Here is a 14,765-nt window from a genome sequence, read left to right on the forward strand (position 1 = left end):
TGTGATGTATATAGAGATCTTCCCTCCCCCACACCTTCTCCCTGTTTTTGCACTGGTCTGTATAGAGATCTGCCTCCCCCCACTTCCATGTACACAAATGTATTTTATGATCTTTTATTTTATTTTTAATAAATTAGATGGTACAGTTCTTAGATAACAATTACTGGGACATTTTTCAGGATCTGGCCTTGGGTAAAATCAGACAAAATTATAGTCAGACACCTCCCTAAGTTAACCCCCGGACTTATCCGAGGGTCATAGCAAATTCCATGATTTTGGGCTCAAAACCTGCCCTCATCTTATCTGTGAGATCGACTTATAGGCGGGAGTGTGCAGTACTTCTATTTGCTAAGGATGTCCTACAAATACCTAGGAGCCACTATACTTTGGGTAGCCCCACTTTACTTCCAAATGATAGGTACTGATGACTAAAGTTTATTATCAGAAGTAGTGATATAGGTAAGAACACCTCTGATGGCTTAAATTTCAGAAAACGTTGTGCTGGGGTGTATTTTTTTGTTTTAAATGCAGGCAATCTGGCTATATTTGCCAATTAAGAATAGCAATCATAGAAATAGCATAGCTCACTATGATACTTACTTACTTCAATGCTGAGGAGCATAGCTCACTGTGATATTTACTTCAATGTTTAACTTTCTCCCCCTTCACTCACAAACTATTCTAACACCCTGATGCAGGGATCCATGGATTTTTGTGCATGAATACAGCCCAAATAACTTCAATGGAGATATGATCTGCACGTGCAAATTTACATCTGTATTGAAACGGACAAGACTATTCTTTCTGACATGCTCCTATTTGACAAGAACGGATTGTGCATACACAAACTTCCTAAACTGATGGAATTTCTAGGAATCCCCCAGGACAATGAAGCTCAACTGAAGATGGATTCTGCCTATCAGCAGAGAGGAATTGGTCATGCTAATGGTACTGCATGAAATCATGACTTAACTAGCTGACTGAACCCAAACAGCTGTGGTGAAATTAATGTGCCCTACTTTTTATGGGAGTGACCTTCAATGTTTCCATATGAGCAATGGAATTGATGATAGGGTTCTGTCATTAACATATTATTCCAGAGTTTTAAAACAAAAGCTTATTTTCCTTTTCAAAATGTACTTCCGGCATTGCTGGAGGAAGTAAGCTGTGTCGACCGACTAGCTTTTAGCATTTGCAAAAATCTAACAGGACATCCATTTGACCAATAGTTAAAAAAAACAAAAAACTTTACTAGATAAACTTTTAACAAGAGTTTATCAGTAAGTTATGCTATGCTACCTTCCTTTGGCAAGTATACTTCCGTAGCATTTAAGATTAAAAATTTGCTTACAACAAATCAAGTAAACTTTTAAAGAAATGAGACACAAATGCTGTATTACAGAGCCCAATACAAAAAGCACATATTCACGTAAAGGTCTAAACACAATTCAGTTTGCTGCCTTGTCACACTGAACTGTCACAGCTTTAAAGAGGTAATAATTCTTTAAGAAATTTTTAATTTAAATTGCACCTTACCTTCCTCATCTACTTCCTCCTCATCCTCACCCTCATCTTCATCCTCCTCACTACTTCCACCATCTTGACCAGTTTCCGAGTCACTGTCACCTTCATCAAGAATTTCTACAGTAAAAATAAAATTTAAGTAAACACAAAGATCACACTTAGACTGTCAGTACAAGAGACCTTCAATATCAGGTTCCCACATTTTTTTTGGGGGGGGGGGGAGTGCTTCAAAATTACAACACACTGAAGACTTAGTTCCAGGAAAACTATAGGACATACCAACCATTAACATATATAAGACTGGAGGACTTGGACATGATAGCAATGGTTTCATAAAAAAAAAAAAAGGAAGGAAGCAAGGACTGACAATCACAATATTCTCCTTCACTTCTGACCACAACAGAAGTTTTAAGTTGCACAAGACAAACTTGCATGAGAAGTTAAAATCACCTGCTTTCTTTCACTACAAATTTATTTAATGGTTTGCTACAGTACTTCTCCCAAAGTACTATCCATAAAATGTTCACACGCATGAATTTCACTAGCAGTATAGCAGTGCAAAACTACAATAAGCTCAGCCTACATACCTTTTTTCAGAGCTTTGTACTTCTCTTCATTCTCCATAAAATCAGGATCCATCTTGAAGACATCTTCACAAAGAGAAAGTTACCAAAACCATAAAAGGCATTTTAAAAAAGTTACAAATGCAAACTGAAAATATTTGTGATGAATCCCATCCCCCTCCAATGTACTGACTATCTTCCCTTATTTTTGAACATTTCTAATCCCCCAGTAGCTTTACTGTAAGTTCAGCAGCCCTAAAGCGGCTAGACAACCTGCCGCAGCAGCCTTCGTCTAGAAGCCCCACTCCCAAACAGTCATTTGGCTGGATGCATACTGTTCTTCTCAATGTCTTGACTTTCCCCAGAGAAAACAGCCACTAGCTAAGCTCTCTTCCGACATGTGCCCACCAATCAAGGAGCCAAACTTGCTTTTCTGGGTAAAAGGGTGGGATGGAGAGGCCAGGTGGTTTCTCTCATCCATTCAGGTAAGCCTATACCTTCTTCCTCCTCCCTAGGTTTCTTAAGTTCAAGCACAGAGATGCTTCAGTGGGTTTTGCAAGGTTTGCCTTTGCAGTAAGTGCACTTTACAGTAAGTGCAGGGACTGGAATTTCTGAAACAACATAAGTGATCAACAGGGACTGTATTTCTAGCTAGATACATTTAGGATATTAAGGATACAATCCTAACCCAATTTCCAGCACTGACATAAGGGCAATGCAGCTCAGAGGTAAGGAAACAAACAATGCCTTACTTTGAGGAGCCCTGTGAGTGCCACCCAACTGCAGGATGCCAACTGGCACCGCTATGCCAGTGCTGGAAAGTTGGTTAGGATTTGGACCTAATTTTGTTGGTTCTTTGCACTCCGGGTTAGCCTGCCAACTGTACAGGTTCAGTGATACGTTGGGTTTGTGTGCTTTTGTTTTTCAGGAGCAACACGGCTCACTCCACTAGATGTTACTAATTACAGCAGTCGATTTGGTCAACTATTTGTGTCGATTTAGCCTGTTCTTTGTACTTTTCCTACTCTTCCACTTTCCCCTTTTGTATAATTCTTTTTCTTCTGAGTTTTTAATGAATTGGTTATACATTGACTCCTTGTCTGCCTAGTCCATATTCACTGATTATTCAGGGGCTGCCATGTCTGGGTTTGATCGCAACTGCAGTTTGATTTTAAACAATGGCACCCAGGTTCTGTGCTCTTCAGGAAGGGTGTTGTTTTCCAGATCGTCCTCCACCTGATCATCTCTGAGATAGTGGCAGTGGATAGGTCTACCTCTCCCTATGCTGACCCAGCAAACCCAGGAAGCAGAGAACACATGCAAGCATTAACCACTACACAGTACTGCTTGCTACTCCTCTTGGTCAGCCTGTGGCCTCTGGCTCTTTTCCAACAAGCTCATGCTTGTAACACCATGCAACAAGTAACACCATGCTTACTAAGAACATCTTCTGGATTATAATCATCTTCCAAAGGCAACATATGGGTAAACTGATCCTCCTCCTCCACAAGATCCAGGCCATCTGGAATAATTGGATGATCTTTGAAGCCATCTTTACGCACAGCAAACATGACTTCTATCATGTACTGAACCCGCTTGTCAGTTTCAGATTCGTGCAGAACGTGACGAAGACGGTCAAAAATGGCTGCAGTTTAAAAACAAACCAACTTTAAAATCAACATAATAAAAACCCACAGGTATCATGAAGGAAGTCATCAGAAGGGCATACATACCATTTATACCTCTAGGAGACACTTCTGTCAGCTTGAGGCCACATTCCTTTAGAAACCCAATTGCTACTTCAATGCTGTCATCTGTAGGTCTTTCCAGAAGCAATGTGAGCATTTCCAAACATAAAACCTCATGAGCCTTATTGGGGGTGGGGGGTGGGGGTAGAAAATACCACAAAAAATATCATTATGAACTACATTCCTCTGGCTTTTCATTCTGCATTTATCTGAAATATATGTACTCATAACAGGGTGGCAAAAACCAGCCACCAACTGAGAGATGGGTTCAAATGGCTCCCTGCACCAAGGGGTGTTTTGGACACACTTTTTAGCCCTGGATGGGGAATCATTTATTTGCTTACTCATGTAAAACACTAGAAACTACCCTAATCCCCAAACACATAGCTTGTAAAGATGGGGGAGGGGGAGTTACAAAATCAGTTTGATGTTGCCAAAGAATCTGCCATTCAAAGTCAAACATTCTGCAGGGCATTATGGCTGTGTAAGAAGTAGTTCTCTATATATCAATGGTTGGTTATTTACATGCTGAAGGGTCACCAATTGTGGTTGCGGCCATTAGGTTGGATACAAAGGCAAGATTATTATGTCATCTACTCCATTTAAACACCTTCAAAAGGGTAGACTTTATTATGTAGAGAATGAAGAATGTTTCAGTTTTTTCTCAATGTTAAACTAAGAGGGATAACTAGACCTAAGTTATTACCTGCATTCAGAAATGCAGACTCATTCTGTGGCACAATTAGGCAAAGAAGTCAACTGAATTAATACATTCAAGAACGAAGTCTGCAAATCAAATAAACTAATATGTGCAAGATTGGTAGAAAGCAAGACTATTGGTGACTGCCTGCTAGTGAAGAACCCAAACTATCTGAAGGTGTTTAGAAAAACTGCTGAAATGTAACACTTCATTAACCAAGGTTCCAATTTCATGATAATTACAAAGTCTGATTTACTGTGGAAGTGTACGGACAACAGATTGGCTAGGTGGGGAGTAAGCTCCAGAATCATACATTTAAAAAGAAATGTCTGTGATCCCCCGTTATTTGGGTAGCTGAGAGCAAAATTTCTTTCCAAGTCCTTTAATAAGCCAAACTAGAATGATTGCAAATATGTTACCAGCTATACAAAATACCTTACCACATTTTGATTCATAAGATGTGCAACGAACTTGGAAGCAGTCAGACAAAGTTGCTGCAAAACAAAGATGAAATTTCTGTCATTTTGATTTATCTCCTATTGAAGCAGATCCAAACATCTTATAAAAATATTCAAATTTTACATTAAAAGATGAAAAAAAGCTCTTCCCTTGGTGATGTTCTTCACTGAGGAAGATGTGCTACCTGCCAGCTGCCCTTCTTCCTTGGACTAGGGACTGTATTTGACTGTGCATTTAAGTGTGCTGTAACATGCATTCCAGGATCCAGATAATTAGTTTCTTCCCCGAATACCTGATAATGTTTATACTATTTTATGAGGTTACAAAGATTCACAATGAAATATGCTCACTAGTAACCAAGATTGGGACACACTTCAAGAATTTAGCTGCTGAATCTATAACAGTAAAGACCAGGAAATTTTTAGATGACTGATTGCGATTGGATCCTCACAACTCAGTGGGCCAACTGACTTATTTTGAAAGATAAAAGAGTTTTCCCTATTTATGCAATAAAATGTCTTATGAAAGTATAGTCAGTGCATACTGAACAGAAATAACAAAAGTTCAGAAAAATGCTTTTCTAGGAGGCTAGGATTGCAATTACAATGTCCTGATACATGGGATGCTTCCATAAAAACATTTTCATAAAACCATTTCTGCTGACAGAGATATCGCTATGCAGCAGCTTTTGACTTGGAAGACAGACATGTGAACTGGCCCAATGCCTACAAGAGATATCATAGGAGAAAATAATCCTTCCCAAAACCTCTAAATCTAAAAACAACTTCCTACAACGAAGAGAAAAACACAAGTGGGTATAAACTTCTCCAAAGAACAATTACAATAAATCAACTGCAGCAGTGATAAGTCAAACATGTGGCTGGTAATACTCTTTCCTGAGGACTTAAAGGCTCAAGGGAAGAAAATATACCACACAAAATTTACAAATCTGTAAATGACACCCATGTGCTGAAGTTCCAAACACGGTACAATGGTTAACACTATAACCTTTAAATCTAGCAATCCAAGAGGGAAGGAGGGGCAAAATATCTTAGTTCTTGACCACATGCTTTGTGTACAGAAGTTATAGGTTTGATTCACCAGCATATTCAGTTAAAGGATCTCAAGCGGTGGGGGTGGGAAAGAACTCAGACACCTTGGAGAATGGCCACCAGCCTTAGCCAGTCCGACTTGTATAAGGCAACTTCATGAAGTACGCAAGAGAAAAATACTATATAGCTTGTAGTACTTTTGGGGAAACGTGGAGTATGCACTCAGCACACACACACCCAGGGGAGATCCTGCTTTGAGGATCACAGCATTATTGTTGGAGATTAGCTGAGACTGTTATGATACACAAAACCACAACTAAGCCAAGAGCCTTAAAAAAGAAACTGGACTCAAAAATAAAACCTTTTTGAAGTTATTTTGCACCACCACCACCACACACAGATTATAAAAGATTCTGGGAGAAAGTCACAGATTTTCATGCTTACCCCACACGTCTTCTGAAGACAAGATAGTATGTTTAGGAGTTGGGTACACTTAACATGGAAGTCAATCTCACTAAATACAATGACACTAAATACACCTTTATTTCGGTGCAAGCAAGGTAGAGATACAATTAATCTTATGCTATCATTTTGTGGAGTAACTTTTCTTACATACCTTATCATTTCTTCTGTACCCTTTGCGAAAGTTCAAAATGAGCCTCTTGAGAATCAGTTCTCCAATATTTGGAAACTTTGAATTGATGATTGCTACAACTGCTGCATAAACATGAGTAAAGATTGGTGAAGCACCCTGGGCTTGCAAAATTGATCTTGACAATAATCCCCTGTAAATGAGAACATAGGCATGCTGAAGAAGTTTTATGAAAACCATTTCAATGTTTTATCTACAATATGATTTATATAGCAGCATATACCTCAATACCTTGAATATGTCCAGGGGCTCCTCAGATTGCATTAGTTTGGATTTCTACTGCAGTAACGCTAAGCTACATAATATTCATTAAAGACATATTTGACTTTTCTTTTTCCCCCACTCACAATACAAACCTATATTGCAACTATTAAGCCTTTCAAGAGCTCAGAAGTTATTCTTTTATCAGGCTTAGCTGACCAGGGTTCTTTTGAAAAGTAAACACTATTACTGCAATATCAACACATTATTATTCTTGCTCTACAAACTATCTTTGTATACTGTCCCTAACCAAAGTGACAAGTAAATCCAATTTTAAAACATTAACAGGTCACTCCTGATACCGCTCTCTTTCATGTGTCAGGAGTACATCAATGTTTTCATAGAGAAGATCAAGCTTGTGCCAAAACTGACTGTATTCTTCACAATACAATCCTAGTGGAGACAATCTCCAGCAATGCCACTATACGGTCTCTCCAGGGACCAGTGATAAGTTTAAAACATATTTAAAATTAAAGGTCATTAAAAGAACAAACTACTGTCCTTATGCTTTTAAACAAAAGAAATCATTAGGCTGCTATGGATCTACTGGAAGGATGGTAGAACTACAGCACAGAACACCTTCTCAGTGCCACGTGAACGCTAGGGACATGCTACAAAAGATGCATAGGTAATTACAAAAATAATTTGTCTCCTGATTTAACCATCAAGTAATTTTCATGACTACATTTAAGTCTTAAATATTTACAGAGTTGCTGACATAGTGAAGAAATGTGTTTACTGACAATCCATGTTTTAATTACAGTACTAAGGAAGCATGTCAAAAGAGGATCTTTGTGGATTAGAAGTTCATTGGATGCCACTGCTTATTCTTCAACAGAAGCAATAATTCTGCTTATGACAAGGCAGTTATTTCCCCTTACAGCTAATCTTGATTTAATATGAGCGGGGGGGGGGGGGAAGAGACAGATGATTGAGCAATTAACAATCATAAGTTACATAATAAGTTACAGAAGCAAATCAACTGCTATAGAACTTTGTCTTGTTTTCATTCAATTGCCATTAGCTGGAAAATGGAAATCAGTGAAATGACTCTAAAGAACACTAGAAAACCAATTTAATCACAAATTCTGACTAAACAGTCCTGAAAGCTTTTTAGTGTTCAAGCCTCCAAAGGTTTGAATCAGTGGTTTTTTTAGAATAATTTTTATTCCTTTTTGAAACTCAGGGTAGGTCCTATTGTTATCCTCTTCCTTTTTTTCCTCATAACCACCTTGTGAGTAAGTGTCATGACTAGTGAATAGATTTCAACATGGGCCAGCCAACACTCAAGGCTCTATACCAGACTAGCTCTTACTTACTTAAGAACTACACAGAGCCAATCTAAACATGCAGTACAGTAGTCCTGTAATTCAGTTAGAGCAGGAGTGTCCAAACATTTTGGCACGAGGGTCACATCATCTCTCTGACACTGTGTTGGCGCCCGGGGAAAAAATAATTGAAATTTGAATAAACTTACATAAACAAATTTATTAGAGATGGAACTTATATGAATGAATGGTCTTGCAGTAGCTCAAGGCCTATAAAAGGCCTTGCACAAAGTAAGGCCAGTTTTTCCTTTGCTGCCACTGCTGCAACACAGATGTGAAACAGCAGGTAGTGGAGGGAGCCCTTGTCCCACAGCTCAGGTGAGAGGTTGAACAGTCATCCTCATGCTGAGAGCAGCTGCGTTGAGCCAGCACAGGCTCCAGCAAGTCTCCAGAGGGTCAGAGGCTCACTGGAGACTGGGGACTCCCAGAGGTCTGAATTGGGAGCTCCTGAGGGCCGCAAGTGGTCCCTGGACTGGGGTTTGGGCATCCCTGAGTTAGAGCAGCGTTTCTCAACGTTTATCCCCCGCTGTACCACTTCACATGGTCCACCTAGTGAAAGTATCACCGGAAGTAACTGCCAATGATATATCACTAGTTACTTCCAGACTGGGAGGCCAGACACAATGTAATGCGACAAACAACAGTAACAGGCTCAGGGAAGACGGGAGGGCTTTTTCAAACATGCGAAAAGTGCATGCCGGAGCTCTGCCCCCCAAGCCAAGCCTCCCAATACTGCTTGTTGTGTTGCAGTGCTGGTCCCATGTGTACCACCAACCATCTTAAGTACCACTCATTGAGAAACACTGAGTCAGAGAGTTAGAGAAGCGTCCCAATTTATGAACATCACTTTCAGCCTTCACTTCCAGTTCACAGCTAGTGCTGCTGAGTAGGAAGCTACTCAGGAGCATTCTCAAGGCTCTGCGGTGAAACTGACAAGTCAAAGTGAAATTGACAACATCTGGAGTAAAAGACAAGGTTGGAAACTGACAAAACAGCAGAATGAATCCAACAACCAGAACAAAACTTACAGTATCAGGAGTGAAATTGACGGCTACAGCAACAGAGAGGGGACATTACTGGGCAATTTTCACAATGGAGAGAGGTGAAAAGCAGAGTGCCCCAAAGGATCTGTCCTGGGACCAGTGCTTTTCAACCTGTTCATAAATGACCTGCAGAAAGGGCTAAGCAGCGAGCTGGCCAAGTTTGCGGATGACACCAAACTTTTCCGAGTGGTAAAGACCAGAAGAGATTGTGAAGAGCTCCAGAAAGGTATTTCCAAACTGGCAGAATGGGCAGCAAAATGGCAGATGAGTTTCAATGTAAGTAAAAGTAAAGTCATGCACACTGAGGGAAAAAATCAACTTCATATATAGGCTAATGGGTTCTGAGCTGTCTGTGAGAGATCAGGAGAGAGATCTTGGGGTGCTTGTGGACAGCTCGATGAAAGTGTTGACCCAATGGATGGTGGCTGAGAAGAAGGCTAATTCCATACTTGGGATCATTAGAAAAGGTATTGAGAATAAGACAGCTAATATTATAACGCCAATGCACAAATCAATGGTAAGGCCACACTTGGAGTATTGTGTCCAGTTCTGGTCACATCTCAAAAAGGACATAGTGGAAATGGAAAAAGTGCAAAAGAGAGTGACCAAAATGATTACTGGGCTGGGACACCTTCCTTATGAGAAAAGGCTACAGCATTTGGGCCACTTCAGCCTAGAAAAGAGGCGTCTGAGGGGGGACATGATTGCGACATACAAAATTATGCAGGAGATGGATAGAGTGGATAGAGACACGCTCTTAGAGAGAACACTAGAACCAGGGGGCATTCACTAAAGTTGAGTGTTAGGAGAGTTAGGACAGACAAAAGAAAGTATTTCTTTACCCAGTATGTAATTAGTCTGTGGAACTCCTTGCCACAGGAAGTAATGACGACATCTTGCCTAGATGCCTTTAAGAGGGGTATGGACAAATTTCTGGAAGAAAAGCTCATCACAAATTACAAGTCATGGTAGGTATGTGCAAGCTCCTGATTTCAGAGGTAGGCTGCCTCTGATTGCCAGATGCAGGGGAGGGCACCACAACACAGATTGCGTCTGTTGTCTGATGTCCCTGAAGCATTTGGTGGACCGCTGTGAGATACAGGAAGCTGGACTAGATGGGCCTTTGGCCTGATCCAGAAAGGCTCTTCTTATGTTCTTATGTCCAGTGATTTCTTAGGTATCCATGGATTCTATCATTCACAGACGTCAAGCCTGCACTTCAGAAGGCATCCAGGATGCAACCAGAAGCCACTTCTGTTTGCATCAAGGAAGTGTTCTGAGAGGCGGGGAGGCTCATGGCCCACTCCATGGACCTCCCTGCACAACACCTCCCAGATATGAACATAAATGGTTTCCAATTGCATCCTGGAGGCCATCCAAGGAGCCCCATGGAGTTGGCTGCAGGCCCAGTGAAGCTAGTGTGGCCCTAACATAATTGCAGCGCAGCAACCTGGCTCCCCACAGACAGCATCCATGGATTTCGGTATCCATAGGGGACCTGGAACAGGACCCCATGAATACTAAGGGCCCACTGCAACAGATCTCTCATGGATACTAAGGGCCCACTGTATGAACAATACAACTTATTAATAGACCCCCTGAAACTAATGTGTTCGAAAACAGAGCTTCTGCATTTAAGAAACTTAGGCTAAAAGAAAAAATAGATCTGCACTTTTATATAAATACAAGTCAAAACCCTCCTACGTAGGAGCCTCTCCATCATTATCTCCTACTGCTCTCCCACTCGCACTTAGTTGATAAGCAGCCAACATGAAATGGTTCCAGTGGTGCTGAAGGTAGCCAGTAGGGAAAGAGGCACAAAGAGATTTTAAATTTTTTTTATTGTTTTGTTATTGCTTTCTACTGTTTTTATTATTTAAATTATTGTAAGATGCCCTGAGTGCCCATAATGGGAGAAAGGTAGAGTAAAAATCTGCTTTGGGTCCCCTCAGCGTCCCCAAGAAAGGCGGGATAACAATGCAGTAAACAAAAATTAATTAAAAACCATTAATACAAATTAAAAAGGATCAGAGCCACCAAACAAGCTGATCCAGAACAACCCATTAAATCTGCTAGTCTTATTTTATCTGACTGAAGTACGAGTGCTTATTGTTAATAGGATAAAGGTGGTTTCAAGGTGATAGGATCCAGCTATAACCAGTATAAAAATTATCCACTTTGCTGATTGTCTGCAGCAAGTAACAAATTGCTTCCAAGAGAACAAGCAGGGACGTGATTCATGTTGAGGACTTGTTTACAAGCTTCTATTTTCTTGATCTGAAAAAGCGATTTATACCCCAACATTTCAGGTTACTTAGCGGAGTTGGAAGGCTGATCACAAAGCTCAAGGAGGCTCATATGGACAAAGGTAGACCCAAGGTCTGGTTGCAGCTCTGAACTAATTTTGCCACTGAACTGCAATTTCATCAGAAATTACAATAACAACACACATTCAAAACCATGCATGCCCACTGAAGCCTTACTCCTAAATCAATGCACTCAGGAACTCAGCCGTAATCTTTTTTCTATACCTCAAACAAACAATGAACTCTAACATGCTATACCCAACCCTAAGCTATTCTTCTTTAAACAGAGAATCCAAATATTAGAAGCTGACTGACATGCTAGGAATTAATGCAATAAATCTCTTTATAGACTAAAAAATAGGCAAAAGATTGTCAAGGAGTCAAAATACACTTACCTTCCTCTGACAATATTTTCTTGAAGCAGTTCATGGATTATATTTTCAATATTGGAAACATTCACTTTATTAACAAGACCATTGATAGATTTCTTCAGTGCTTCCCAACTCATCCTCTGATATGCTAAACTGTTTACAAAATATTACAGATTTATTTAGACATTAAAATCAAAAGAACTAAGTAGACTACTATAAACCAAAGTTATAGCACTGGCTAGACAGCTTAAGTACTGAGCAGATGATGGCATTTTTCAGGCAATGTTTCCCAAGCATGACGTTTAAAACCTATCTACCTGCCTGTTATACTAAGCCAAATTACTTCATTGCCAAGAAATTACTTCAAATTGCATAGCAATTTGCCTGCATCCAGAGATAACAAGGAAGGGCAATTTTGCCCTACAGTTAAAACCCTAGCTTTCCTTACTTAACAGTTGCCAAGTCTGATACTGTCCAGGGGATCCTTGATGGTGGACAGCTGTGAAACAACATGCTGAGTGCAAAATGTTACATCACTGCTGCCTTCCAGGCACAACTGGCCAGAAAAAGGGCTCACACAAATCTCATGGGCATTCCTCCTGAATGTAGAAGTCCTTAGCTTGCCCAGCAGACTACCAGGCAGGGAAGCTAACAAAGGAGTATGGAGAAGAAATGTTGCAGGGAGAAGGGGCTGTTGAAGCACTTTACATGTAAGCAAGGCCTTTCCCCTATGGTTTGCCTCAGAGCCCAAAGCAACGTAATGCCACTTCGGCTCTGGATTTCCACTCTTATGGTTGGCACGTCAAAAACAAATCTAGGACTTCAAATTCTGATTTGGCATATAAGCACTCGACACCTATACAGCATTATCTTTCAGAGTTACCCAATTGCTAAAGTCACTGGTGTAGCTAGAAGGGGGTGGGGCACTAAGTTTTGCAGGGAGCCTCCCCGCAGCATGCAAGCGGCGCCTCCCCTTGGGAGCCATTCGCCTCCATTTTGCAACCCCCCCCAATGGCTCCAGAGGGGAGAAGCTGCTTGCACACTGCGGGGAGGCTCCCTGCAAAACTTAGTGTCATGCCCCCCCCCTAGCTACGCCAGTGGCTAAAGAAACTTAAGCCATTTCTGCCCAACATCACGTATCCACAACAGGGACCAAATGTGTACACCTGTGGGCTGGGCAGAAATGTGTTAAATAAAGACATACTGCACATACTTCAACAATGTCATACACTTTACAGGGCCAACACGCTCCTGTATCACTATACAGCTAAGATTTCTCTGGCACCAGCCATGCCAGGATGGTTCCCACTTTCTTCTCCATGAGCTTCTACATTCCCAGTTTCACCCTTTCCTACTAAAGATGAGAGCTTTTGACAAGTCAACCAGCACATGTTATTTCTGCATAAGAATTTAAGAACACCAGTTTCTGATTATAGCTTTTTATCAGCCAAAAGGTATGTAACGTGCTTACATTTGACCCACCTATTTTTATCAGTGATTTGTGCTTGCATCATCCTAAGTTTTGCTGGAGGAATGTAAGCACCTCCGGTGCGTGTAAGAATTGGATCCAGGTCCTCCTTTTTCTTCTTTGGAGGGGGTTCATCATGCAATCTTGATTGCTCTACAGTATTTTTCCTGTCAGGTGAAGGGGAACTTCTGTGCTTTCTCCAGTCAGGCTCCCTCTCTCTTTCCTTTTTCTCCCTCTCTCTTCCTCTGAAGATAAGAAAATATATTTCACACTTTTAAAGACTTATCAAGCAAGAAAATGCTAAATATGCTGCCAATAATGTGCATTCATTTGTATTATTCTTATATTTAGGCAAAAAACACATACCAAACTGCTGAGAGACAGCACATGAACATTGATATTCACTCTGATCTTCAGGAAAAGTGTTATATAAATCTTTTAAATGAAATAAATATTCACCTTGACTCTGTGCTTTTGTCACTATAATGGCCTTTTTCTGAACGTTCCCTGTCAGGCCTGCTGTGATCCAAGGAACGTTTACCTTCTGGCGTCCGAGACCTTCTATGTTCCATGTACCTATTCCACAAGAGTTCAAACCATTAGTAATCATTTTAAAAAATCAACACTGAATCACATGTCATAGCTTTTTGTGGGGGCTACCAACTCTGGAAAGTAAGCTTTGGTGTCAAATCTATAATCCTAGGAGACTCATGACTTCAACTTATATATACTCCATATTTTGAGACTCCTGGAAATTGCAGCAGTGACTGTTTAAGGTGAAAAAACTATAGAAAGAAAGGCTAGGCAGACCTAGACTTGCCAGCTTCAGCAAAGTGGCTATATCATTTACCCTCCAACCATATCCTGGAACATTTACAGGAGAGCAACTGCAAGGAGATGGGGGAGGGGACAACATGGGGAAAAAAGAGCAAGAAAGGAAGCAATGTTTAACAAGTGCCAGGAGAACAGTGTGCAGTACAATCCTATCCTGCGCTGGAACAGGCAAGCCATGAGGGTATCCAGCGTGAGATAGGGTGCCAAAGCGGCTCAGCCAACTCTTACCTTTACCTCCGAGTAAGCCACTGCAGCTCCTATGGGTCTCTCAGGAGTTCTGTCACCTCAGGAAGTGGTACAAGTGTGAAGAGAGCAGAGCTGCTTGAAGCCGCTCTGTGTTGCTCGGGGAATGGGGTTGGAATCTAGCATAACTGCAGGGTCCCAGCCCTGCATCCCACTCCCCCCACCTAACCGCCCCCAGGACCACCCTCCCCAGAACACCTCCCTCCCACCCAC

At 41.0% G+C, this 14,765-nt stretch overlaps 1 protein-coding gene across 2 annotated transcripts in view; it reads right to left on the reverse strand.

The window, feature by feature from the left end:
* CWC22 (CWC22 spliceosome associated protein homolog) overlaps window positions 1-14,765 on the reverse strand; it is a 41,406-nt gene that overhangs the window by 19,641 nt on the left and 7,000 nt on the right. For both annotated transcript variants that reach the window (XM_066612358.1, XM_066612357.1), the window contains exons 4-12: window positions 13,935-14,051; window positions 13,490-13,720; window positions 12,032-12,160; window positions 6,663-6,831; window positions 4,976-5,029; window positions 3,821-3,956; window positions 3,526-3,732; window positions 2,112-2,174; window positions 1,537-1,641 (exon numbers count right to left, since the gene is read on the reverse strand). In XM_066612358.1, coding sequence (XP_066468455.1) covers window positions 1,537-1,641; window positions 2,112-2,174; window positions 3,526-3,732; window positions 3,821-3,956; window positions 4,976-5,029; window positions 6,663-6,831; window positions 12,032-12,160; window positions 13,490-13,720; window positions 13,935-14,051 — 1,211 coding nt within the window. The remainder of the gene's footprint in view (window positions 1-1,536; window positions 1,642-2,111; window positions 2,175-3,525; window positions 3,733-3,820; window positions 3,957-4,975; window positions 5,030-6,662; window positions 6,832-12,031; window positions 12,161-13,489; window positions 13,721-13,934; window positions 14,052-14,765) is intronic.

Source organism: Tiliqua scincoides, chromosome 1 (genome assembly GCF_035046505.1).
Source record: "Tiliqua scincoides isolate rTilSci1 chromosome 1, rTilSci1.hap2, whole genome shotgun sequence".
Lineage (NCBI taxonomy): Eukaryota > Metazoa > Chordata > Lepidosauria > Squamata > Scincidae > Tiliqua > Tiliqua scincoides.